This window comes from Panthera leo, chromosome B2 (genome assembly GCF_018350215.1).
Source record: "Panthera leo isolate Ple1 chromosome B2, P.leo_Ple1_pat1.1, whole genome shotgun sequence".
Lineage (NCBI taxonomy): Eukaryota > Metazoa > Chordata > Mammalia > Carnivora > Felidae > Panthera > Panthera leo.
Genome location: NC_056683.1, coordinates 55,802,742 through 55,830,495, shown reverse-complemented (window position 1 = coordinate 55,830,495; position 27,754 = coordinate 55,802,742). Strand labels below are relative to the sequence as shown.

The following is a 27,754-nucleotide window of genomic DNA, read 5'->3' as shown; positions in this document are numbered from 1 at the left end:
GGGTATAAAGAAGGACTTGCAATCTGGATTTCCTGTTTTCTCTTCTAACAGATCCATATCAGTTTCAGTTGAGGATTTCAGAAAAGCAGGTAGGAATACTACTTGTAGTCAGGTGAAAAGCATCCTGAGTAGTCTGCTCACAATACCCAATCTTTTGACCAATGTTGATCAACTTGATGATATTTAAATGAGCTAATCAAATCAACTTTCTTCTTACTCTACTACTAAATTGATATTTAACCTTAAGGAATTAAGATATCCTTTTAGAATGGTTGGAATTGTCCATATTGTATGCAATAAAATCCTAAACAATACAATAGTTGATTTTTACACAGCCTGAACCTTGGAAAAAGTAGGTAGCATTTAGGAAACAGAAAAGCAGTTACTTGATTTAAGTTGTAAATAAATGTTTGTTTGTTTGTTTGTTTGTTTGTTTGTTTGAAAGATTTTATTTTTAAGTAATCTCTACACCCAACATGGGGCTTGAACTTACAAACCTGAGATCATGAGTCATACCCTCTACCAACTGAGCCAGCCAGGCACCTCTAAATCTATATTTAGAATGAAGCTCGCTAGGGTCAAAAAACACTGTTTCATGTGCTTCTATGTTCCTAGTGTCTAGAACAGTGCCGGTTACATAGTAAATACTCAATAAACACTTCTTGAATGATTATGTCGTTATCAAGCACAAGCTCATATATTGATTTCATGACATTGTGTAGAGAAGAACAAGTCCTGTAAAGGACAAATATCTCTAATTTGGACATGTAAACACAGTTTACAAGGGACATATGTGACATTTAAATAAAAGATTTAGTTTAGTTATTTTTTTAAAGTTTATTTTATTTTGTTTCATTTCATTTCATTTCATTTCATTTCATTTCATTTCATTTCATTTCATTTCATTGTATTTTATTTTTTGAGAGAGAGAAAGCACATGAGTGCAAGCAGGGGAGGGACAGAAAGAGAGGGAGAGAGAGGGAATCCCAAGCAGGCTCTGTGCTGTCAGCACAGAGCCCAGCGCAGGGCTTGATCTCACAAAAGGTGAGCTGAAATCAAGAGTTGAACGCTTAACCAACTGAGCCACCCAGGCTCCCCAAAAGATTTACCTTAGAAATTCAGGATTCTATATGATGGCACCATTGTGATTTATTTAAAGATTTTTAAAATTCCAAACTATACGAATATAACTGACTTAAGATGTTATTATAGTGACTATTTGAAAAGCCAAAGAAATATCTGCTAAGTATTTAAAGTGCAAACATGCAGATTAAAAAAGAGTTATGTGCCTACAAGTCACTGTACTGAGTAAACACTTAATCATTAACCTCTATAAATGACTTTATGGTAATCTCATCATATAGTATTTTAAGCATTTTATTCAGACAATTGTATATGTTGAACAAATTAGTGTTTGGGTTTGAGCTGTGGTTATAATTAAGATTATAGTTGTTTTTTAATGACACTTTTCACTTAATGATAGTGATTTAAATGAATCTTTCCAAATAAAAATAACTTGAGCTTGGAGAAGGTGCCCCTAGAGTTGTATAAATATGACATAGATGGGCTCAGAAGACATTTAAGGATGTTCCACACAGGATGAAAAACATTTAAAACATGACCAAAGGCTCTTTAGTTGTCTACGAAAGGAGAATATGATTTACACACATAGTGCTGAAACATAGGAAAGAATTATTTATAGCAGAACAAATAGGACATGAATTGTATATGTGTTTGAAATTATTAAATTATTTACATTATTAAAATTATTAAAATTTAAAACTGGTAAATTATTTACATTATTAAAATTCATGTCCAATCATTTTTTATCAGCATCTTGCCAAGTTTTTTGCTGTTTCTGTAAAACATGGACTGTTCTGTACAATGGCAAAAGACAGTGTGATTTTTAACCTTGACTATGCTTTTTGGAAACTTCAGAGACAAATATTGATTAAGCCCAAGATATACTGAATCACCACATTTTTAAAGGATCCACATTTTTATACTTGGTATAAATGGATTCTTCTTCTCCAACTCTGTATGCTTTCTTCAAATTCAAATATTTCCCTCTGAAGTGAGCAATCCCAAGTGGGATTTTATGATCTCATGGGGAAAGCATGAGTAATTGCTGCTTATGTTTTTGGTAGGCCTTTTTATTTAAACTCTTTTAGTTCATATATGTGTTGACATTTACTGTTATATTTTGAAATGTTATCTAAATTCTGAGTTTAAATATAATGTAATGATTGGTATTTTAGCACAGAATAAGAATTCTTCCTAATTGCCAGATTCAATGATCAGTTTGTTTTTTCTCAAACCCTAGGCTACCTCCATCTGTAGCCTCTGCTAAAATTATTGCTTCCTGATATCTCCAACTCTTTTGCTTACTCCTTCTATTCCTCACACTTCAGGCAGCAAGATGCCTTTAAAGGAAGTTAATGGGGTGGGGGGGGAGGAGGGCGCCTGGGTAGCTCAGTCAGTTAAGTGTCCCACTTTAGCTCAGGTCATGATCTCCCGGCTCATGATCTCATGGCCTGTTAGTTCAAGCCCTGCATAGGGCTCTGTGCTGACGGCTCGGAGCCTGAAGCCTGCTTCCAGTTCTGTGTCTCCCTCTCTCTCTGTCCCTCTCCTGCTAGTGCTCTCTCTCTCTCTCTCAAAAATAAAGACTAAAAAAAAAATTTTTAAATAATAAAGTAAGTTAATCAGGCCTCAGTTCTCTTGTTCTACCCCTACTCCCCACCAGTCACCAGTTCAGAACTTCAAAGGCTTTATACTGCTTTTACCTAAGACCAGAATTCTCAACAGGGTCATAAGTACCTGAATATTTTCTCTATGTTTGTCTCCCTTCCAGCCACATGTCTTACACCTCCAAAGTGAATTTTTACCAGTTTATCAAACGTCATACTGGGGTTTTTTTCATGTTATTTCTTTTGCCTGGAAAGTCTCCATCAGAACTCCCATCTTTTGCCCTTGCCTCAGCTTCCTATACATCCCCTCTCTGCTTAAATGCTAAGTCACAGGGAAACTTTCCTAAGGACTCCAGTTTTACATTCCCATGTAATCCTAACCTTCTTTTAGCACGGTACTCAGAACATAATTGTCACTTGATTCATATTTGGGGATTGAGTGATTTATTAAACAAATCTAACATTCTTTTGTTTTCCCCATTCTCTTGTATTCCTCCAGACCCTAGTCCTTTGCCCCTCTTCCTTATTTTCCTTTCTAAATGTAGGGGCGCCTGGGTGGCTCAGTTGGTTAAGCATCCGACTTCGGCTCAGGTCACGATCTCGCGGAGAGTTCGAGCCCCGCGTCGGGCTCTGTGCTGACTGCTCAGAGCCTGGAGCCTGTTTCAGATTCTGTGTCTCCCTCTCTCTCTCTGACCCTCCCCCGTTCGTGCTCTGTCTCTCTCTGTCTCAAAAATAAATAAACGTTAAAAAATAAATAAATAAATAAGTAAGTAAATGTAAGTGTTCCTCAGATTTCTCTCCTGGGCTTTTTTTTTTTTTCTTTTCCCTTATCCCTTTCCTGTAGTAATTTCTTGACTTTTAAGTAGCACTTCTATGTAGAAAATTGCTAGACTTATATTTTTATCTTAACTCTCTCTCTCTCTATGTCTATCCATATATGGCTACTAGATTTCTCCAATTGGAGGGCACGGGAAATGGATTATAACCCAGGTTTCCCTCTAAAACTTTCATTCTTGTCTTCCACAGTTTTATTAATGATACAATATATTTTCAGCACTCCAGATTTAGAATGTTTTGATTAATAATTCAATATCCTTTCTTCATATTCCTCCAATTTAATAAATTGCCAGGTCTTGTTGCAGGTACCACCCCGGTCCCTGTTTCACTTCCTGTCCTCTTATATTTTCTATGACTGCCATTCTACTTTACACTCCATTATCACTATCAACGTTACACCAAACAACTTCTGATAGGCTCCTCCATCTTTAATTCCCCAACTCCACTACGTCTTCGCTAACCTCCCTTTTTAGAGTTTTGCTATGTCCCTGCCTTTTTTCCATGCCCAGCTTCTGACTCCTTGTTCAAGGTTTAAAAAAAACATAAAACTTCCTAAGCTTTCCCATAGGGAAACGATTTCTTCTTCCTTTGAATTTTTGTTGCACTTAATGTACTTCTTTTATGGCATTTACCAGTTTCTTTTAAAAATTTTAACAACTTATCTATACCCTTTTCCCCCACAGGAGTATAAGTTTCCTGAAAGAGTATTTATATCTATGTGGTTCACTTTGTATCCTCCATACATTTCACAAGTTCTAGGTGCTAAACCAATGTGTTTAGTGAGCAACTGAATTGATTCCATCCTTGATTTTATATAAATATGTTTTTGAATAACATTTAGTTTATGATAAGATATTGATACTATCTCTAATGGTTCTAAAACATTCTCCCCTACTCCCGCCATTTTCTTGAATACTCATCCTTGTCTATTTTGTTAAATTGGAAGTGCTTTTCTTTATAGAGTTCTCTGTTAATTCCAAATGGTATTATTTAATTCTACAGACATAGCTTGATATTTTTGTTGAAGAAAGCTCTGTTCCTTTACTCACCAGTGTCCTTTGATGATTGCTGAGATGAGTACCTGAAGTATTGTCTTTTCCTGTCTGTTTATACAGAAAGAATATTTTTTGATCTGTAGCTGTGGTCTCTCTTTGTGCAATCTGCCCAAATTTGCTTAACTTTGTTTTAATGGCAACAAACACAAGAGTAGAATACCAAAGGATGACTTAACGTTGAATTCCCAAATACAGAACAGCAAGCAGCTCTATGAATTCCTACTCATTAAAAAAGGGATTCATACTCAATTCGGGAATAGGATAGAGATGAAAATGGTGTTCAAATATAAAGAAATATTAGGACAAGGGGAATTTGAGGATCAGGAAATAAGGGAGCTCAAATCCAGTTGTGGCATATGAAAAAGTAGATGAAGCCAACAGCAGAGACTAGTAATTCAGAGATTCTTCACAAGTGGCCCTGGTGATAAACCCTGCCCTTTCATTGTAAAGCAGATGTAATTTTAGTGCCCACAAAAGGAGAACTAAGGCTAGGTGTATTGCCTCTTCTATTTGAGAAGAAACAGAACTGCCGGAATTAGTTTACAAACATTTCATTAGAAGAATACCACATGGTGGGGCACATTGGTGGCTCAGTCTGTTGAACATCTTACTACGGCTCAGGTCATGATCTCACAGTCTGTGAGTTCAAGACCCACATCAGGCTCTGTGCTGACAGCTCGGAGCCTGGAGCCTGCTTCAGATTCTGTGTCTCCCTCTCTGTCTGCCCCTTGCCCACTCGCACTCTCTCTCTCTCTCTCTCTCTCTCTCAAAAATAAATAAACATTAAAAAAAAGTAAAAAAAAAAGGAAAATGCCACATGGTAAAAAAAAAAAAAAAGAAAAAGGTTTATTTTATACAAGTATTGATGAAATATTTTAAAAAGGAAGAAATGAACTAATCAAGAAAAAAGAGTAAAATGAGAGACTGGAGATTCTGGAGTACTCTGTACTTAAAGGGTGAATTGGTAAACCTTGAAATACATATACCCAATATTATTGAAGTTTATTTTCACCTAATTTTCTTTTGTTTTTATTTATTATTATTATTATTATTATTATTATTATTATTATTATTATTATTTTAAGTTTAAATAGGCTCCACAGCCAATATGGGGCTCCAACTCATGACCCTGAGATTGAGAGTCATATGCTCTATTCTTGGAGCCAGCCAGCCCCCATATTTTCACTTAATTTTAAACTGTTCCTGGATTTACTGTGTTAAAAAATGTCCCTGAAATATTTTGCTTAAGATGTCCCCATTTTTATGAAAAGCAATTGCTTTGCCACAAATTATATTTTATAGCTTTACAAATCCATTGAAATGTGTTCTCTTGGTTAATTTTACTTGACATGATTTAAATATTTCCTTTTAGGAAAAAAAATTAAAAATCTGATTAAAATGCTCAAAAGGCTTTTTGAAAATAAAAGTTATTACAAAACAACTGTTCAGTGACTTAAGCATAAATGAATTTGACATCCACAAATTTAATTTTCTTTAAATACATGTGGATAAAATACTTTCAAATTATTTGAAGATATTTAGCATACTGAAAACACAGCTGTGTTCACTCTATTAAGCCTTAGGAATCTTGGAGGTTCCCAAGTTACTAAATTATAGCTAAATATTGAAGACACTATGGTGTAGTGTTTGAGTTATTTTCCATGTTGAAAGAGATTTGCTTTAAAGAAAGGTTAGAACCAACTGTTTTCAGTGAACTGATAACTCACCTGTCATGACTATGTCATTTGACTTTGTTTGGAAGGGAACTGAATATAGGCTGAAAGCAGAGCAACAATAACAACCACAAAAAAACAAGTCTTAATTAGAACAACTTTTGTATTGTGTGTTTTCCGAATTTATCTTAACATAAATTTCCCAAAACTAAGCACTGTGTACAAAATATGTACCAGCTTCATGATTACATCTTGTTTTAAAATATGAAACAGAAATGGTATCCATTCTTTGGATGGAAGTGCCTGCCTTTACAATAGAGGTGGCCATGTGAGGAGGTGTTTGTAAACATTTCTTCTCGTCACCACACTTTCTGTGAGATCATCCATGTAGAGGACTTAGTGCCCAGCACAGAGTGACCCTTCAAAATATGTTAATTGTAGCAAGTAATAGTAGCCAATAATCAAAAATCATTATATATTATAAATATATAAAAAGAAAAATATTAATATAAAAATAAAAGAATAAGGGTTACCGAAGTCAAATTTCGGTATAGGTGTCATACTATTACAATCTACTGAAAAAAATAATAATTGTGTAATAGTAACAACCCACTTTATAAAACTGAAGTATAACTAACATATGATGTTATATTAATTTCAGTTTTACAATGTATTGATTCAACAATTCTATACATTATTCAGTGTTCATCATAAGGGTATTCAGCATCTGTCACTACAGAATGTTATTAAAATATTATTGAATATATTCCTAAATCTGTACTCTTTATCTCTATGACTAATCTGTTTTATAACTGATAGTTTGTACCTCTTAATCCCCTTATTTCAACTATACTTCCCCTCTGGTGACCACCAGCGTGTTCTCTGTATTTAAGTGTCTGTTATTTTGGGGCACCAGGGTGGCTCAGTCGGTTAAGTATCTGACTCTTGATCTCAATTCAGGTCTTGATCTCAGGGGCATGAGTTTAAGTCCTGCATTAGGCTCCAGTTTAAGTAGGTGTGGAGCCTACTTAAAAAAAAAAAAAAAAAAAAGTAAGGGTCTGTTTGTTTCTTTGCTTGCTTTTTAGATTAGATGTATAAGTGAAATCATACAGTATTTGTCTTTGTTTTAAATTCTGAAAGAGACTTATTTCACTTAGCATAATACCCTCTAGGTCCTTCCATGTTGTTGCAAATGGCAAGATCTCTCTTTTTTTTTTTTTTTTTTTTTTTTTTGCTGATAATATTCCATTATACATACACTCACATACACACGCATACACCACATTTTCTTTATCCATTTATCTATCAGTGGACATTTGAATTACTTCCATATATTGGCTATTGTAAATAATGGTGCAATAAGAGTAAATATATCTTTTCAAATTAGTGTTTTTGCTTTCTTTGAACTACCCGCATTTACTGGGCACTTATTGTGCATGTATTATTATCTTTATTCTTCCCATTTACAGATAAGAAAAATGAAGTTAAGGGGAAGTTAAGTAATGTAGCTAAATGTATATAGCTAGCAAATTTACAAACCCATGTAATTGGTCTTCAGAACCATGCTCTTAATTATTATGCTCTAACTGTTCACTGGTGTTGGTGCATTTTACTTACCCAAATAATAATTGGGAAAAAAAGTTTTCGTGCCATTCCTCATTGTTGGCTCCAAGAACTGCAGATATTATGGAAGAGATAAAATCACATAAGCAAACTTAAAGTATTATAAATAAATACTTGTTTGCAAAAGCAAATGGTAGACTATGTTTATAAATTTTAAAAACACATTAAAAGTTCTGCATCTTTAAAATAATGTTAAAGATACTTTCCATCAGTTTAAATCTGATTATACAACATCTTCATTCCATTGAATCTATGTGTTCTATTTCAAAATGTAGAGTTTGGGAAAGAATTGAAAGGGATGTCTCCCTTACAGCTTTAGACAATTTGGTTTCAGATTGGTCACTGGTTAGAAATGAAGCTACTGTATTGAGAAAGAAGTGTTGGGAAATGTGTCACAATAGTCAAGGCAAAAAAAAGAAATTTCTCAAGAGTATAGCCCATATATATATGTTGTTAATAACCTGTCCTCAGCCAGGAATGCGTGAAATGCAATCTCTTCCTTTCAGTCATAAGCATTCCCAGTGGAGATATCACTTTAAGTGCTTTGGTTTTTCTTTTCTTTTTTTTTTTTAAATGTGTTTATTTATTTTTGAGAGAAAGAGCGTGAGTGGGGTAAGGACGGAGACAGAGGGGGACAGAGGATCCCAAGCAGGCTCTGCGCTGACAACAGTGAGCCCAAAGCAGGCGTAGAACTCACAAACTGTCAGATCATGACCTGAGCCAAAGTCAGATAGATACTCAGCCAACTGAGCTACCCAGGCGCCTCACTTTGGTATTTTTCTATCTGATGTTTTACTACTACCTGTGAAGGGACAAGAAAGTTCTACAAGAGTATTAAAGAGAAGTTCAGTCAAAATTTACTCAACTGGAATTGATCTATTTGATTTTTTTTTTTTTTTTTAATTTTTTTTTCAACGTTTTTTATTTATTTTTGGGACAGAGAGAGACAGAGCATGAACGGGGAGGGGCAAAGAGAGAGGGAGGCACAGAATCGGAAACAGGCTCCAGGCTCCGAGCCATCAGCCCAGAGCCTGACGCGGGGCTCGAACTCACGGACTGCGAGATCGTGACCTGGCTGAAGTCGGACGCTTAACCGACTACGCCACCCAGGCGCCCCTGATCTATTTGATTTTTTAAGTTATGTAGTATTTAATGCATTCAAGTATATATGTGCTTTTCATGTAGAGCATAAAATAAAATGGATACTCATGAGCCCCTAAGTTAAACTAAAGTCTAAAATATTACTTATCATTTTGACATCACTGTGTTTCCCTTTGATCACATTCTCCACTGTCCATTCCCAGAGGTTACCAAGACCTTGAATTTTATGTTTATTATTATGCCTGTTATTTGAGGATTAGATTAACTACTTAAGCATTTATTCATAAATAAAACATTGATATTGCTCATTGGGTTTTATAAAAAAAAAATGTAATATGTCTAGAACTTGAATTTTTTACTCATAATTTTATTTCTAGGATTTAATAGTGAGATTTCATGTAGTTATGGGTAATTTATGTTCACTGGTATAAATATCCCACTATGGATATGTCGCAGTTTACTCAATCATTTGTACCATCATGATTCTGGGAGAGAAGTAGGATCTACTCTCTAGATAATTGTTATAAGCTATAATTTAGGACTAGCATGTTGTTGAAAGAGGTAAGGGACAGGACCTTAAGAGAGCTGTCACCCATGGGCAGTGAAGATCTGAGTCTGAAGCCTGACAGAACCTAGAACTGGAAGCTTGTGGACAGTCTGTGGAGCTTTTATATGCACAGAGTGGGGGCCATGTAGACGTCAGTAAAACAGCCATGTCTGAGCACCATGATTTGCCAAGAATAATGGATGCCAATTCATGTTCATCTTCCTCATCTCATGCAACTTCCTGTTATTGACAAAATCCCAAAACAAAAGGAAAACATATGTAGAAGATCTGGGAAACACATCTCAGACATAAACAAGTGTTGATATGGGGTCAAGTTGACAGCATACCATTCTTGAATTGATGGCTTTTCCCAATTATTTTTGCTCTTACAAGCTTTGAGACTTTTAATGTTCTTCTACATGCACCAAGACTTACCTGCAGAATATACCTGAGAACGGAATTGCTGAGACATGGGTTAAATACATTTGCAGATTTACAAGACAATGGCAAAATAGTTGAATCTATTTATATTCCTGTAAGCAGGGTATATGAATCTTTGTGTCTCCACATTCTGACCAGTGTTTGGTTTCTGACTTCTACCATCATTGGGTGTATAAAATGACATCTTATTGTCATCTTAATTTCACTTTTATTTAAATTCTAATGAGGTTGAAATTTTCATGCATTTTTCTTTTGCTGTTCTTTCCTCAATGACATATTCATGATTTTATCTTTTATTTATTAAGATAAAAATGATTTTATCTTTTATTTATCTTTTATTTATTTATTAAGCTGTTTGTCTTTTCCTTACAGTTTTATACTTGTTTTTGTAAACTAATGTTTTATTGGTAACATAATGTAAATAGTTTTCAAATTTGTGACTTATGTTTTCGTCTTCTTTGTGGTTTATTTTAATAAATAGATATTATTAATTTTAATCAAACTTTTACTGTTAGCATGTTTTATGTCTTGTCTTAGAACTCTTAGGCATTGTTTTCCTTTATTTTTCTGTTAGAAATTCTAAAATTTTGCCTTTCACTCCTAAATCTATAATCCATCTCTATTTATCTTTTTTTTTATGGTGTAGGAAACAATTTCATTATTCTTACTATGGGTAGCCAATTATGCTCTGTATTAGATAGTTCCTTCTTTCCCTAACATACTAGTTTTCTGTTGTTTCTGTAATAGTTAACACAAACTTAAGTGGTTCGAAACACAACAGATTTCTTATTTTACAGTTATAAAGATCAGAAGTCTGAAATGGTTCTCATGCACTAAAATTAAGATGTCAGTAAGGCTGCATTCCTTCTGGGGGTTTTATGGGAAAATCTGTTCCTCGATTCCTCTAGCTTCTAGAAGGTATCCTTATTCTGTGCCTCATGGCTTCCTCCTGTCTTCAAAGCCAGCAACTGAATGACTCCAACCTGTGATTCTGTTGCATTTTTCTTTAATGTATAAGGACATTGAGCACACCTGGGTAATCTAGGATAATCTCTTCATCGCAAGATTCCTAATTTAGTCAGAGTTGCAGAGTCTCTTTTGCAGAGTAACATATTTACAGATCCTGGGTATTAGGCCATGGGCATCTTTAGGGGGCCATTATTCTGCTTTAGTGATCTGTACTGCCCCTGGAATCATACATCATTTTAACATAAGGAGGAGTTTGTTTCTGGATTCTGGATTCCACTGCTCCATTTTCTATCTGTGTTCCAGGACTATACATATCACATTGTCATAATTAATACAGCTTGATAATGAATCTTTGTATGTGATAGGCATAGTCCTCAACTTGTTCTTCTGCTTCTGAATGCTTTGACTATTCTTGGACTTTGATGTTTTCATACAAATTTTACAACCAATTGGTAAGTTGATCCAAATCCTATTATGATTGTAATTAGAACTGTGTTGAGCTATAGATGTAATTGAAAATACTAGAAATTGAGACTTCATGTCCATGAACATGATCTGCCTCTCAGTCTATGTATATCCATTTGACAGCTTTATTAATGTATTTTATATATTTTCTGTAAATGTTTTGATTATACAGAATTCAGTTTATTCTTAGGAAATCTTATTTATTTTTTACTGATACTGTAAATGATATCTCTCTTTTTAAAAAAATACTAATTATATGTTGCTTGTGCACAAAAATACAATTGATTTTTTATATTGATTTTGTATGAAACACCTTGCTAAGCTCTTTTACTTATTCTGATGATTTTTCTGAAATTACTTTAAGTTCTCTCTCTCTCTCTCTCTCTCTCTCTATATATATATATATATATATATATATAATTATATGTAATTATATATATTTTGTTTCTTACTTTCTGATGTTTATGACATTTATTCAGTGGCTTGAATCTTCATTGTTGAAGAAAACAAGAATGTGGATCTTTACCTTGTTTTTAATATTATTTTACTCATAAATACACTATTCTTATGGGTTTTTAGTAGAAAGCTTCTACTAAAATGAAGGAAGTTTCCTTCATTTTTCAGATGATATGAGTTTTACAAATATTGGAACTGAATTTCATAAAATTATTTTTCTGTTTAAATAAAATGTTAGCCTTTTTTCACATCCAAATAAAACATTAACCATTTTTTCTCCATTGTTATAAATTAAGGGTTATAACTTAGGGGTTATAAATCTTAAACTACCTGTGTATCTGTGACAAACACAATTCAATCATCATGTGTTTTTTGTATATACAGCAGGCTGGTATTTTGTTAAGTGGTTTTTATTTCATGAGTGGATTTGCTCTATAAATTCTCTTTTCTGATATGCTTTTATATCAAGGTTATACTAGACTGCTAACTGAGTTGAGGGATATTTCCCCATTTCTTCCTCTGGATAGTCTGCTATTAGCTCACAACCATAGGAATTTCCCAATGATTTTCAAAACTGACTCCCATACACGCAGGGCAAGAACAGACTGAAGGAAGAGGTAGGCCACTCCAGATTGGTAGGTGAAAGGTTTAATAAGCAAGGAACTTCTATATGAGACTTGTCTTGGGTGACTGCAAAATGAGTAGATCTTAGCACCTGCCCACCACAATCTTAAGAGTTTATACAGACGCCTTAATATGGTTCAGTCATGTTTACAGTCCAGATGGTCTAAAGGCTGTGTCCTTAAAGTGGCTCCTATTGTGGGAACAGTGGGTGGAACATAAATTCCAAGGATAAGGGAGGGGATAAAGAGCCTCTGCTTGCCAAAGTCCAGGTTGTGGGTCAATTGGCAGTCATACCTCGACGACTCCTCCAACATCTGCATAGATTGGAATGATGTGTTTCCTAAAAGTCTAGTGAAATTCCTATGTAGAAGTGCCTGCAATTAGTATTAGTTATGATACTGTTCTTAAATATTTCTATGTTTTCAACCTTCTAATTTTGCCTCCATTTTTAATTGAAGTACTATTTACGTACTGTGAAATGCACAGGTTTCAGTGTACAACTTGATAAGTTTTGACAAAAATGTACCTATACTTTCAACACAATATAGAACACTTCCATCACCCCAGATGTTTCCTTCAAATCACTTTCCCGTCAGTCCAATCCTGGCCTTCTATTTTCCATAGGCAACCACTCTTAGGAATTCTACCACCATGTATTATTTTGGCCTCTAGAACTTTGTATTAATAGAATCTAATGTGATATACTTTTTTTGTATCTGGCTTCTTTCACTCAACATAATTGTGAGATATATCCATGCCATTGTATTAATCAGTGAATTATCCCTTTCTATTTATGTATAAACTTGTTGATCTTTTCTCCTTGGATAGGCATTGGTTTATTTATAGTTTAATGGTGACTGTGAGTAAAATATTATGGACACTCTTGTACAAGTTGTTTTGTGAACATGTGCTTCTATTTCCCTTGGTTAAATACCTAAGTAGAATTGCTAGGTCATAGCAGAACTCCATGTATAACTTTATACATAATAGCCAGTCTTCCCAAGGTAGTTGTATCGTTTTAAACTGCCAACAGTAATTGCTCCAGTACTTCCACATCCTTATCCTCATCAATATTTGGTCTTTGTTTGTTTGTTTGTTTGTTTTAGTAATTCTGATATATGTGTGTTTAATTATTGACTTGATGGAATTTTTTATAGATTCTAGATACTAATCTTTTTTTAAAGTTCATTTATTTATTTTTGAGAGAGAGAGAGAGAGAGCAGGGAAGGGGCAGAGAGAGAGACAGATTGAATCCCAGGCTCTCAGCACGGAGCCTGATGCAGGGCTCAGTTTCATGAACCGTGAGATCTTGACCTGAGCCAAAGTCAAGAGTCAGACAGACGCTAATTGACTGAGCTATGTAGGCACCCCATAGATACTAGTTTTTTTTAAAGTTTGTATTTTAATTCCAGTCAGTTAACATACAGTGTTACATTTGGATACTAATCATTTTTCAGATGTATACACGGGGAATATAGTCTCCCAATCTGTGGCTTGTCTATTCAGTTTCTTAGTGGTTTTGGGATCAGCAAAAGCTTTAGTGAGTGCTGTTTGCTTCATATTAAGTAACTTTTCCCAGTTTAACTTTGCAAAGGCATTCTTCTATGCTTTCTAACTAGAATTTTTATAATTTTAGATTTCATGTTTAGATCTACGATAGATCTCAAAATAAAGTTTGCCTAAAAGCGAGGTGGGACAGAAAAGTTTTTTTGTGTGTTTGTTTTCTTTTGGTGTTTTGTTTTGTTTGCATATGATTATCCAAATGTTCTAGCTCCATTTGCTAAAAAGATTTGCTTTTCAAATATTATTACTTCGGCACTTTTTCTGAACATCAATTTACCTTGTAAGTGTAGTCTTTCTGAATTTTGTACTGTTCTATTTATCTACTTCCCTATAGGTACAACAATCCACACTTCAGTACAATATTAAATAAATGTGGTGAAAGCAGACATCCTTGAATTTATCCTAGACTTAGGGGAAAAGCATTTAGTCTTTCACCACTCAGTAGGGTGTATTTTTTACTACAGGATTATGGATTTTAAAATATATAGAGAAAAACTCTCGTTTAGAAAGAAGTTACTTAATTTTATTTATCTTTGTTTTTCATTTACCCAACACAGCTTTTGGTGCATTCTACGGTTTTTGGTGCATTCTAACCCCTTTTTATTTTTTATTTTATTAAAATAATTTATTTCTTTATTTTTGAGAGAGAGAGGGAAAGAGAGAGAGAGAGAGAGAGACAGAGCGTGAGTGGGGAGGGGCAGAGAGAGAGAGGGAGACACAGAATCGGAAGCAGGCTCCACGCTCTGAGCTGTGAGCACAGAGCCCGATGCGCACTTGAACCATCGAATCAGACTTTGAGATCATGACCTGAGCTGAAGTCGGACACTTAAGCGACTGAGCCACCCAGGCACCCCAAAGCCCTTTCTATTTCTTAAATTAATAGGTGAAAGATTATTCAAGTCATTTGGTGTGGAGTATGTTAGTAACTGACAATATACTCCAATAACTGCTTTTATTTCACTAGTTTTAACTATGTTTTAGGAAGAATAACATACTGAATAGACCCTCTAGAATTTCCTGTTTAGAGAAACTGTTTTGTATGTATGCACTATCAGTAGTGTTTTAAACTTTTCTGTATATGTGTAGTTTTCAATAATCTGTTTGGAGAGAAAAAGCTTTTAGTAATTTTGTAACCATTGTGCTCCTCCCTAATTTCTTTTTTGTAAGTGATTTATTTATTCGATTATGTAAGTATATGACATGGTTCAATATATTATTGATTTTGGCAGTCTTTTAGGAAGAGGCATCCTTCTTAAAATGGATCGTAGATGAGAAGATCTGAAATAGTTTTGTGTGTGTATGTGTCTCTGTGTGTGTGAATGGCATAACTCTCTTCTGCATGGTAAAGTTTGAAAAGCCCACAGCCCATCATTTATTTTTGGTGCAAATTACTACTTTTTTCTACTTTAAAACAGAATTGTATTGATTTTGTTTCCTAGTTCAATTTTGTGGGGAAATTGCTTGGACCAAGAGGAAACTCCTTGAAGAGACTACAGGAAGAAACAGGTGCTAAAATGTCTATCCTGGGCAAAGGATCAATGAGAGATAAAGCAAAGGTACTGAACTTTGAATTTGATATTTAACACATACAGGAGGTTACCTGTAACACTGATGGCCAAACTTACAAGCATATCTGCACTGTTGTCCCATCATTTCCTGTGATTTTTCACCTTCTGGGACCACCCTATTGCACTCCCTGTTGATTCTTCTATTTTCGTAAAAATCAATTACCCGCCTTTTTTCCCCCAGAACATGTAATTCCATATCTTTATTCTCTTTAGTCCTTTGTGTAAATTGTTGTCAAATCTTTTCACTTTTTCTGTGTCTTCTGTAGGATGTTTCTATATGTCTATGCTCATTTTCTTTAATTCCCTGTCTGGATCCCCTTTCTCTCTTCAACTATGTCACCTAATCACATCCATTATATCATTGTCTCTTTTTGTCTCTTTGCTCCATTTCACTCTGGCCCTCTTATCTAAAGCAATTTCAAATACTCATCTGCAAATCTAAGAGAATTCCACTCATTTTCTTAAATGTTTCAATTCACCTGACCTCAAAAGAACAAATAAGCTAAGAAATATATGAACTTTGATATTTGAAATGATTTCCTTCATATCTGAACGACATCATTGTCCCATTTTATAAAATGAAAGCAATTTTCAATGTGTTATAATTCACTGTTTTGGAAAAATAACAACCATTTATAGAGATCTATTCATAAAGGATCCTTTAAGATTCATTGAGAAAAGGTGGGTGTGTTAAGGTAGTATTATTTGATCAGGCCATGCTTTTCTGATTCAGTATGTTACCATGGAAAATATAATTTTCAAACATTTATTTCTGAATATGGGAATTACTTAGAAAATTGTTTAGGAGTTCTCCCTTTTAACTGTTAATGTGAAATCTTGAATAAATTTATAGTGGGAAATGTCACTGTACAGATAGCTCATAATCTTACAATGTAAACTTCATATTGTGCACTTTTTATATTCTTCAAACTTTCTTAAGAGTTAGATCAGGCATCATCTCCCCAACAGGGATTTCCTGACCTCCTGTGACAGGCTAAATCCTCTCATCACAACGTATTTTATTGAAATGTTTGGTTTCTCTCATTAAACTGTACACTCCCACCAGCTGGAGAAATATCCTTGTCAGCTTTGTCTACTCAGAGTATCTGTGTAGTCCCTCCCTCCGTAGCTTTCAAAGTAAATGAGTATTTATTGCTTTTTCCCATATATTTGGAAGGTTTTTTTTCTGTTCACAAAGTTGTACATTGGATGCCTTTTTTCCTGTTAGGTACCAGCATAAGTATTTGAAAATCTAGGAGGAAACAAATTTGGTTCTATTAAGTTTCCATTATGTTTAATTTACTAATATTAGCTGTTGCTTGAAATCCAGGTTCTCATTGATTACTTTTTGGGTGATCCATCATGTTTGCCTATGCTTCAACTATTTTCATTGTTCTTCTACAAAATGAAAGAAAATAAGAACATTTAAGAACAACAATAGGGGTGCCTGGGTTGCTCAGTCCGTTAAGCCTCTGACCTCAGCTCAGGTCATGATCTCAGGGTTCATGGGTTAGAGCCCGCGTTGGGCTCTATGCTGACAGCTCAGAGCCTGCAGCCTGCTTCAGATTCTATGTCTCCTCCGTCTCAGCTCCTCCCCCGCTTGTGCTCTCTCTTAAAAATGATAAACATTTAAAAAAATTTTTTAATATTAAAAAAGGAACAACAATAATGTATTGTACTGTAAACTACATTTTATAGAATCTAGATACGATCTTAACTGCCAAGGGTTGTGGGCACAAAGATGACATAAAACCACAGACGTGGATATGCAAAAGTTCACCTTAGTAAACACTTTATTAAAATAAAAAAATAAATCCTTGTTAAAACATTGATTACTATGCTGCTGTTTTACCTCTTCCCAACACGACCTGATCAGGAAGAAAGATTTTATATGTGATTTTATTCTTTTAACAAATAAATAAAACTCACATGATTCTTCTGTGGAAGTACCTCTGTGTGTATGTATTATACAGCCACACAGGAATATATTCATGTATTAATTGCAGAAGTATTTGTTGCTATGTGTCACATTATGTGTCATCCGTAGTCTCCTCCTAAAGTTTACATTCCATTGGCAGAGACAGATAATAAATAAGTGAATAAGCACAATTTAATAATTATTATGGATTGAAATAATACGGATTGTTTTTCTGTGTTGACACTGCTATTAAGATGCTACACAATGTATGTCCTAAACTTGATCTTTGCTTCACGACAAAAAGGAGATACTTGGGTAGTTGTCTAAGTCAGGACAAAATAACTATGCAAAAGTCTTGCACTTCTGCTATGTGCTTAAACTGTAGATTAAATATCATGCTCTATAGAAAATAAATATTAGACATGAGTCAAGCCCTCACAAAACTTTTAATTTAATTAAACATCCTGATATGTTTAATGCTTTTTTTTTTTTAATTTTTTTTATTGTTTATTATTTTTGAGAGAGAGAGACAGAGGGACTGAGAACAAGCAGGGAAGGGGCAGAGAGAGAGGGAGACACAGAATCCGAAGCAGGCTCCAGACTCTGAGCGCTCAGGACAGAGCCCGACGTGAGGCTTGAACTCACAGACCACGAGATCATGACCTGAGCTGTAGTCGGCCACCCAGCTGACTGAGCCACCCAGGCACCCCTATTTAACACTTTCTTTAAAAAAAAAGTTAAGAGGGGCGCCTGGGTGGCTCAGTCGGTTAAGTGGCCGACTTCGGCTCAGGTCATGATCTCGCGGTCTGTGAGTTCGAGCCCCGCATCGGGCTCTGTGCTGACAGCTCAGAGCCTGGAGCCTGTTTCGGATTCTGTGTCTCCCTCTCTCTGACCGTCCCCCGTTCATGTTCTGCCTCTCTCTGTCTCAAAAATAAATAAACGTTAAAAAAAAAAAAGTTAAGAAAGCATCAGTCGTTGAATTAGTAGGTGGAAAGAGTGACATACTCATTTAATTTTATAATTCTAATAAGACTTTTTCATCCTTAGCAAAGCATGACATTTTAAGATTTATTCTAAGATCATTATAAAATTGCATGGTATAGAAAATAGTTCTAGTGGTTTAGTGTAGTAAAGAGTTTCTACCAAGTTTAATGTTTTTATTTGTGTTATTTTGGATTTGATGGATTTGGAGGAAATATTCCTTTTAGTTTTGTGATACCTAGCCAATAACTCTATAAGCAAAGCAAGGAAACAGAGCGAAAACAAAGTGAAGTGTGGTAATATCCAAGGTAATACCAGTGGCAAAATCCTACCGTATATTCAATATTTTATTCCCATAGTGGTCAGATCACCGAATATATGAACTCACATTTTACCTAAAACTATGCAGGGATGCTTGAACAGAAGCTGGCTTTTAAATTGTGATGATAAAGGTATTCTTAGAGAAAATTAGGAGGTAACATATACAGCATGTTTGCAATATTTCAAAATATCTCAGGAAATTAACTGGCAGTTCAGAAATTTCTTTAAAGTCTACGTCCCTCATGCACCATATGGCCAGCCAGTTCGAAATAACCATGCAGCTGCCGGCTTCACTAGCGGTTGCTTCTGAGCAATCTTCAGGGGTAACTTACTGTAGCTTCGGATAGAGTGTTGCTATTTTTAGTGATGCTGATGGCAGAGATTGGTGAGGGAGAACAGAGGAAGCAGTGGTCTACAGGCTTATCTTTGAAAAGAGTGAGGAGCAAACATATTATCTTCAAGAGAAAAGGTTTGAGAGTTTAGAGAAAATCAGACAAAAGCCAGTCACCCCGATAACAGTGAAGAAACAGCGGAAAGCATCAAAGCAAATTTCTTGCATACTTCCATTGTCCTTAAATGGAAATCACAAATAGACATGTTGCAAATAAATGATGTTGTAATGACAGGTATTCTGGCATTTCTGTTAATAAGCTTGGTTGAAATTTTGGCATGGAGTCTTAGAACATGCTGGTTATTATATGTTAAAAGTAAAGGGCCATTTGGTGGAGTTTTATGTGAAACTGTGTGATAATTCTCTAGGCAAGCCTTTCTCTCTTTGATGTGCTAATATCATGTGCAGTTTCTATTTTATAATATATCTTCTGTATTGGGTGATGGCTACTTTAGTAAATCCTTTCTGATTTCATGGCAATTTGATTTTCATCAACAATAAAATCAACCGAAAACCTTCAAAGTGATGCTGCTGCCTGGTGGGTGTGAACCCTGTACCAATCATCCTTCTCTCATTTGGCTTCTGGGCTATGCCTCACATCAAACAGCACTGTTAGTCTCTCAAATCCTGAAGGGGAGAGGCTCTGCTCACTGCCTGTCAGTCAGGCTGGGATCGGTTATGTAGACTTCTGTTTCAACTTTTTAACACCCCCAACAACAAAGCAACTTGTAATCCCACAAAATCAAGAGCCCAGACACCCTGATTTTAATTTTAGCTGTGCCCCGTAATAAACTGCACCATAGATCAACAATATTTTTTTCTCAGCTCCCCTCTGCAGGAAAGAATGCTTAGCCCAATCGTGACTTCCAAACAGAGATAGGGGAGTAAGCATTATTCTTTGCTTAAATATCACTTGAGTTTGTGAAGGACAAAGAGTATATCAGAAATTACAGATAGGTGGAAATTTATTTTTTATTTATTCACTGCATTCGTCTGTTTCTTGGATTTCTGAATTTTGAGAAATTAGATTTTAACAGACTAAACGGTTACACCTGAGCAGTGGCACATGTGCTAAGGAACACTGGATTGCAAACATATATTTTGTGAGAATGCAAGGAAACCAGTTTTAATGGCGAACGAACACAAGGTTATATCAACCTATGATATATTACGACTCCAAGTGACCAAACAATTAATATAGTCAGGTTTGAGCTGAAGAGTGAAATATATCATCACACTAGTGAGAAATAATTTTTACATTAACATCTTCAACCCTTTTATGTGTAAATAATTTGTCATTCATTGCAGTGGGCTTTGACCTAAGAATGAAAACAAAACAAAACAAATTCCATAAATCTATCCAAGCTCTGGTCTTCATAAGCTTCATTGACAGAGCATGAGGTGGCAGTGTTTTGCATGTTGTGAATCAAAATTATATATATGTTTTATTTTTATTTTTGTTTAATGTTGATTTTTTGAGAGACAGAGTGCGAGCTGGGGAGGGGCAGAGAGAGAGAGAGAGAGAGACAGACAGACAGACAGAATCCAAAGCAGGCTCCAGCCAGTTAAATGGAGAGGCCTTGTGTAGGTACCAGTGGGGAATCCCAGTGGAGCCCAGCGTTTGAGTCATCCCTGCCCAGGCATTACACATGCAAGTAAAGAAGTCTCCAGATGGTATCGGCCTCTAGCCATTTGAGTGATCACAGATTGTTGGCGTCCTATGTGTAGCCCCAGGCTCTGGGATCAAAACACATTATCCCCATTGTGCTCTGTCTAAATCCCTCACCCACAGAATCCATGCACATAGTAACATGCTTGTTATTTTAGGCAACTAAGTTTGACATGGTTACTTATATAACATTAGATGACTGGAACATATTCCTACAATTTTATTTATAAAATTAAAAGATTCTCAACATTGTGAGCAATTTTCCGAATACTGGATTTGTTCTCTTGTGTTTCTGCTGCCCTCTCATGGCAATTACTACAGACTTTGAAAATTTCTGGGGATTTGTGTGGGTTTGTGTATTTGGTGTTTTGATTTTTTTTGTTATTTATCTGCACCTTATTTTGAAGCATATGTCAAAGTTCTGTTTCAAAGTTGCCAGTAAGAGAAAAGTCTTCCAAGAAAGACAATTCAAAGATTTCCAGAATGTTTGACTTAAAAAGTATTAAGCTAGTCATAAAGCTGGTTTAAGGCCTTTGTACCTTTGAATGTCTACTTTAATGCCAAGAGACTCAATCAAGGTTAATTTGTTAGGTAATTCTTATTTCTTTGTAAGGTTTCTTAATTTTATTACAGCCTGCGAAAATGAGTGCTGTGGCATTTTGTCAGGGATGTTACATAGATCCCAGAAGGGGAAGGTATTGCGCCATACGGAATGTACTGCCCCAAACCAAGACTGGGATAGTTTTCTCTCTTAGTCCCTCCTTTGCACCAGGTCAGATTGTTGAAGGTTTGTTGTAGCCAAGAAAAGGACCATGTGGCATTTTTGTGCTGAGAACATTAACTGAGTTTGTTGCTTCATCAGTCATCTCTTAACTTTCTTACAGATGGTGGAATTTAGATAAGGGATCAAGTTATACAGTATACTACCATCAAGGTTACCTGCAATCTATTTACCCATTGACTTCTTTCTTTACCAGTTTCCTATGTTAGGGAAGAATTTCTAAGCAGAATCCTAAGGTGATTCAATTTACTGATATACATTCATATACTATTAATATATTTTATAATATTTAGTGCTACATATATGTTTAGTTGGCTTATCCCTCTCAACATATGTTTTTTAAGTATTAATATTTGCTTTGCTTTTTTAAACTAGACCCAGTCTTCGCTCTGCCCACACGTTACAAATTCCAGTAGACACATAAGAATCACCAGAGCAAAGCAATAGACCCACACAGATAGACAATGAATATATTGGGTTTATATAATAGGTCAAATGAGAAAGAAAAATTTCCCAAATAACTTTATTTTGCTCGTTGTAAGAACTACTACATTTTTAGTTTTATGGGTAATTTTAATGTCAAACCAAATAAGAATGGTGATCTAAAATTAAAAAAAAAATTATGGTTTTAACTCTTAGAAAAACCTTTGATGGAAGGTTGTTATTTGTACATTTCTAGAAAGATAATGTTGCATGTTTGTTTTAAATTGTTAGAACTTGACCCCAATAGATGTTCTTTGAAGAGAAATTTGGACTACTTGTTCTAGTGCAGCTTGGGGAATTTAGAGATACAGTTAAGAGGATAATGGGACGGGAGTAATGTTAAAGAGAAAAATCCTGCACTTAAGTGCACTATCAGCACTAATTCAGATTTTGAATTTCATTAGTTGCAGTGATGTTTTTGACTTTGTACTCTGCTTTCTCCTTATTGTTTTCTTTAATTTCACAAACCATTCAAAAGTTAAATAGTAATCTAGTTTTATCAGCCATAAATACACGAATCATTCATAGTTGAATAGTGTTGTCATGAATACTTGAAATTTTGTTTGAGCTCTTGACAACCCTTGATAAAAAGTAGAGAGCTCTTTTTTCTGGTTATGGTTCATGATGCTAAACAGAGCCCAGAGAAGGACAAAGTAGCCAAACTCCTTAGTCTAACAGATAACTGAGTTCACTTTTGCTTTCTGTATTGGTTCACCAAAATTGAAATCAAAAAGACCGAGTAAACATAAAAAAAAATGTTAAATTAAAAAAAAAGGCGGTGGGCGCCTGGGTGGCTCAGTCAGTTGAGCGACTGACTTCGGCTCAGGTCGTGATCTCACGGTTTGTGAGTTCGAGCCCCACGTCGAGCTCTGTGCTGACAGCTCAGAGCCTGGAGCCTGCTTCTGATTCTGTGCCTCCCTCTCTCTCTGCCCCTCCCCCACCCATGCTCTGTCTCTCTCTGTCTCAAAAACAAATAAACATAAAAAAAATTTAAATAAAAAGACCAAGAAAAATGAAAAAGCCAGGATACAAATGAAATTTTATGTATTTTGCTATGAACACAATCAATTGCACCACTTGACTTTTAGTGGCTGAGACAAAGTTTTATATACTTCCCGGGATGCCATTCACAAGGCCTTCTCTGTGAACTGTGCTTCTAATTGTTCAATACTGCTTGTCACCAGCACTTAACCTAGTTACAGGAGTGACCAACCACAAGTCAGTACAGGACACACTTCCATGTATGTCTTTCTTAATATCTAAATATCAGAAATTACCTAAACTTCTTTTTTTTAAGTTTATTTATTTTGAGAGAGAGAGAGAGAGAGAGAGAGGGAGGGAGAGAGGAAGAGAGTGCAGGGGAGGGTCAGAGAGAGGGAGAGATAGAATCTCAAGCAGGTTCTGTGCTGTCAGGCCAGAGCCAGAGGTGAGGTTCAGTCTCACAAACTGCGAGATCATGACCTGAGCCTAAATGAAGAGTCAGATGCTTAACTGACTGAGCCACCCCGGCGCCCCTAGATTTCTTGTTAGTATATTTATTGTTGAAATGTTACTTGCAAAGATATTTATTGTGTCACATACTTTCTGTGCAAACAGCATTTGTTTTAATTTTGGTAATACTAACATTTAATTTTTTTTGCTTTTGAGGTCAGGGTTTTGAGATGAACTGTGAATATATGCCAGTATTCTTGCATGTAGTTTACCCCAGATAAGGCATGCCTAACCTATAGGTATATAGTTGCTAAACAGCTACAGTTTCGCATCACTCTGGGGTCCAAAACAAAACAAAAAAATGTAACCATTGATTTAGAAAACTTGGAATATCTGAAGTTTTTATGTTCACATTTCTAAGTTTATTAAGCCCTGTATTTGCTGCTGCTTCTTTCTCAATAGTAGGCTTACTGTTTTCTCTTCCTTTTGATATTTTGCATGTTTTGAAAAAAAATTATTTCAGTTATTTGGCACTTTTATGGGATATTCTCCCCCATTTTTCTTAATTTTCTTCCTTTCACCTGTCTACCTTAAAACAATTTTAGAGCTAAAATTATTTAAAATCAGAAAAAATTTTCCAGTGTTTGAATACTGAATAGCTCTCATTTCTATTTCCCTGAATATTACTGAAATATGTGAGAGATATTTATTTCCTCAGCAGCACCACCATCATATTTACTTAAATCAAACTAAGTCAACAGTCACCACTACCAAACCAGGAGAATAAACAGTAAAGAATAAGAGGCCATCAACTAAACAGACATAGCCTTCCTTGGGCTGAGTTAATATTTTCAGGATCTCAGGGTGCCTGGGTGGCTCAGTCGGTTAAGAGTTGATTTCGGCTCAGGTCATGCTCGGTTTGTGAATTTGAACCCCACTTGGTTCTCTGTGCTGACAGCTCAGAGCCTGGAGCCTGCTTCAGATTCTGTGTCCCTCTCTTTGTGCCCCTTCCCCACTCACATTCTGTCTCTCTTTCTCTCTCTCAAAAATAAACATTAAAATAATTTTAAAGAATATTTTTAGGATCTCAATTCTATACATTTTAGATTAAAAGTGATATCCACATTTTAAAAATAATTGTAACTATAACAATCTTAAAGCATGTAGAAACTTTTATTTTGATTATCATTTGTCTTAAGGAAGAATTCATAATATGGATAAAGCAGAATTATGTTTTATGGGCAATTCTATATCTTTAACATAATAATCTGGGTCGTAATAATTAAACTTGAGGAATCCTTAATATTATGAAGGTGACTGTGGGGTGGTCTTAATTTTCACTGAATTGATCAGAGGTGTAAACTATGTGTTTCCATATTCTACACATACACATGCACATGTACATTGGCTTATATAATCTTGGCAGAGAAAGTAAAAATGCTAGTTTATTTAGTTCATTGATTTTTATAACCAAAATATATTGTTGCCCAAGAGACAGTAGTTTGCTTGAGATTACTGGGAAATTATTAGGAAATATTTAATTATATGAGGTAAAAAAGAAAACATAAATAGGAGGACCAGTTTCATGAAAATACTTTGTTTAAACTGGCAGATTAATTTCAAGGAGCCATAACGTTGGAAGCAATAGACTTTACTAAATTTTATCTTGCTGTTTCTTAAACTGCTACACCCAAGGTAAGAAGAAAATGGATCCAAATTACTTTAAATAATATAAAATTACCTGCAGGATATAAAAGATTGAGTTGACCATGATTTTTCATCATGATCTAGCCTCTTTAAAACTGAGTAGCATAGATTTGCTTTGGATTCTGTCTTCCTCTGTCTCTGCCCCTCCCCACCTTGTGCTCTGTCTCTCTCTGTCTCTCAAAAAATAAATAAATAAATGTTAAATTTTTTTTTTTTTTTTAATAAAAAGATCTCCTGGGAGGCTCAGCTGGTTTAGTGTCCAACTTTGGCTCAGGTTATATATGATCTCACAGTTCATGGGTTTGAGCCCCGTGTTGGGCTCTATGCTGACAGCTCAGAGCCTGGAGCCTGCTTCAGAATCTGTGTCTCTCTCTTTGCCCCTCCCCAGCTCATGCTCTGTGTCTCAAAAAAAAAATAAACATTAAAAAAATATTTTTAATTAAAAAAAAAAACTGAGTAGTTTAGATATAATTTATTTGTGAAAATGCTTTCATCCAACCTCTGTGCTGTTTATCACAGACAGTATGCACCCCAGATGGATGAAAAAGGGGAAAGGGACCCTGTGCCGGGAGTCCCTGAGTTAACAGCCCATATGTTGGGGTGTAACAGTTGTCTGCATTTCATGACAACTCATACAGGGAAGAAGGTCACCACTTTCCAACCCTAGTCCTGTTCTTAGGGCAAGAGTAAGAGCAGCATGGGCTTTTGGGGAAGTCTGCCTGTGTTAGGAGCCCAGAGTTTCCTCTTTAAGAGGAAAGAGTTTTTCTTCATCCCTCTAGGTTTAAGGTCAGAAAATTGGTCACAGTATGTTTAGTTGCAAGTGTAATAGTTTCTTCCACATTGCTATGAATTCTTAAGGCTATAAACCAAAAATGTCATTTAAGTGCACATGTTTTTCCTCTAGCTAATGTTTGTTTGTTTGTTTGTTTTTTAAAGCCACCAGGCCTAGATCATATTTTTTTGCCTTTTATTAGGGTATAATTCACATATGCAAAAATCTAACACTTTAAAAAAAATTTTTTTTGATGTTTATTAATTTTTGAGAGAGAGAGGGAGAGAGAAAGCATGAGTGGGGGCGGGGCGGAGAGAGAGGGGGACAGAGGAACTGAAGCAGGTTCTGTGCTGACAGCAGAAAGCCCAGTGCGGGGCTTGAACTCACAAACTGTAAGATCATGATATGAGTCAAAGTCTGATGCTTAACCAACTAAGCCACCCAGTGCCCCGAAAATCTACCACTTTTAAGTGTACAAATGTACATAGTCATGCTTGTACCATCACAATCAAGATAGAGCATGTTTCTGTCACACCAAAAATGTCCTTTGGGCCTTGCCTCACACTCTGGTCCTAGGAGATCTCTGATCTGCTCTCTGTTACCATCTTTTAACTTTTCCTAGAATTTCATAAACTAATTTACACAGTATATAGCTTGCTTCTGCGTTGTTTCTCTTGACATAATGTTTTTGAGGATTATCCATGTTGATGCATGTATCAATAGTTTGTTCCTTTACATCACTGAGAAGTTTTTCATTGTGTGGCTACACCAAAATTTACCCATTTTTTGATGATTATTTATAGATTGTTTACAGTTTAGGCTATTATGAATAAGGCTGCTGTAAAGATTCATATATGTTGTTGTATGGAGATATGACTTCACAATAGAGGATTTGGGAATTATTCTTTGAAAGTTAAAGAACAAGGACGTTAATATAATCTTTTTCATTAATATAATACATTTACCACAGGGCTATAAATTTTTTTAGAAAGTTAGAAAGAAGTATTCCTAATGTGTTGGTCATAAATTTACTTTCTGATTTTTGGTATGGTTTACTTGACACTCGTGACATCTATTAGTTCCGTGAAAGACTATTTTATTAGTTATTCATTTTTCATTCTGCAAATAATCATTTCTAAATTAAGGTTTGGGAGAATTTTTTTTTCAGCAGTGCCCTAAATTAGGATACCAGAGTTCAGATGCAAACTGGAGATTCTGATTCCCAAGCCAGAGAGATGAGATTTGTTAGATAAATGAAGCCATCTGCATCAATTTAAATAGTTCTACCAAATTGATTCATGAAGCGTCTAATATTTCCATGTAATTAGCAGTGGCATTTTCAAATCTCTATAACTGAGAGGAAAATTTAACCTTCTCTGAAGAATTGCACACTCTAGGGTTGATACTTTAGAAAATTATATTGTTCTAAGGGAATACTCACCAAAGAATTACATCAGACTTTGAACAGATGCTGCAAGATCCCTGTTTTATTGCTGGTGCACCGGAGTGGTGATATTAAAAGTCTTCATCTCCTCCCTCGCATCTGATGTTAAAACAGATTTCCCATTTCTCAGCTCTGACAGTTTAGTGGTGAATCTCTTGTGGCTGTTCCAAAAAAAAATTCTGCTTTCTCTTCTTTTCTCTTCTACTGTAAAATTAAACTCTGGGCATTAAGTTCAATGTCTATCTTT

General features: G+C 35.3%; 1 protein-coding gene across 2 annotated transcripts in view; it reads left to right on the top strand.

Annotated features, from left to right (window-relative positions):
• Positions 1–27,754, top strand: part of KHDRBS2 (KH RNA binding domain containing, signal transduction associated 2) — a 579,306-nt gene that overhangs the window by 214,705 nt on the left and 336,847 nt on the right. For both annotated transcript variants that reach the window (XM_042937333.1, XM_042937334.1), the window contains exon 3: positions 15,481–15,597. In XM_042937333.1, the coding sequence (XP_042793267.1) occupies positions 15,481–15,597 (117 nt within the window). The remainder of the gene's footprint in view (positions 1–15,480; positions 15,598–27,754) is intronic.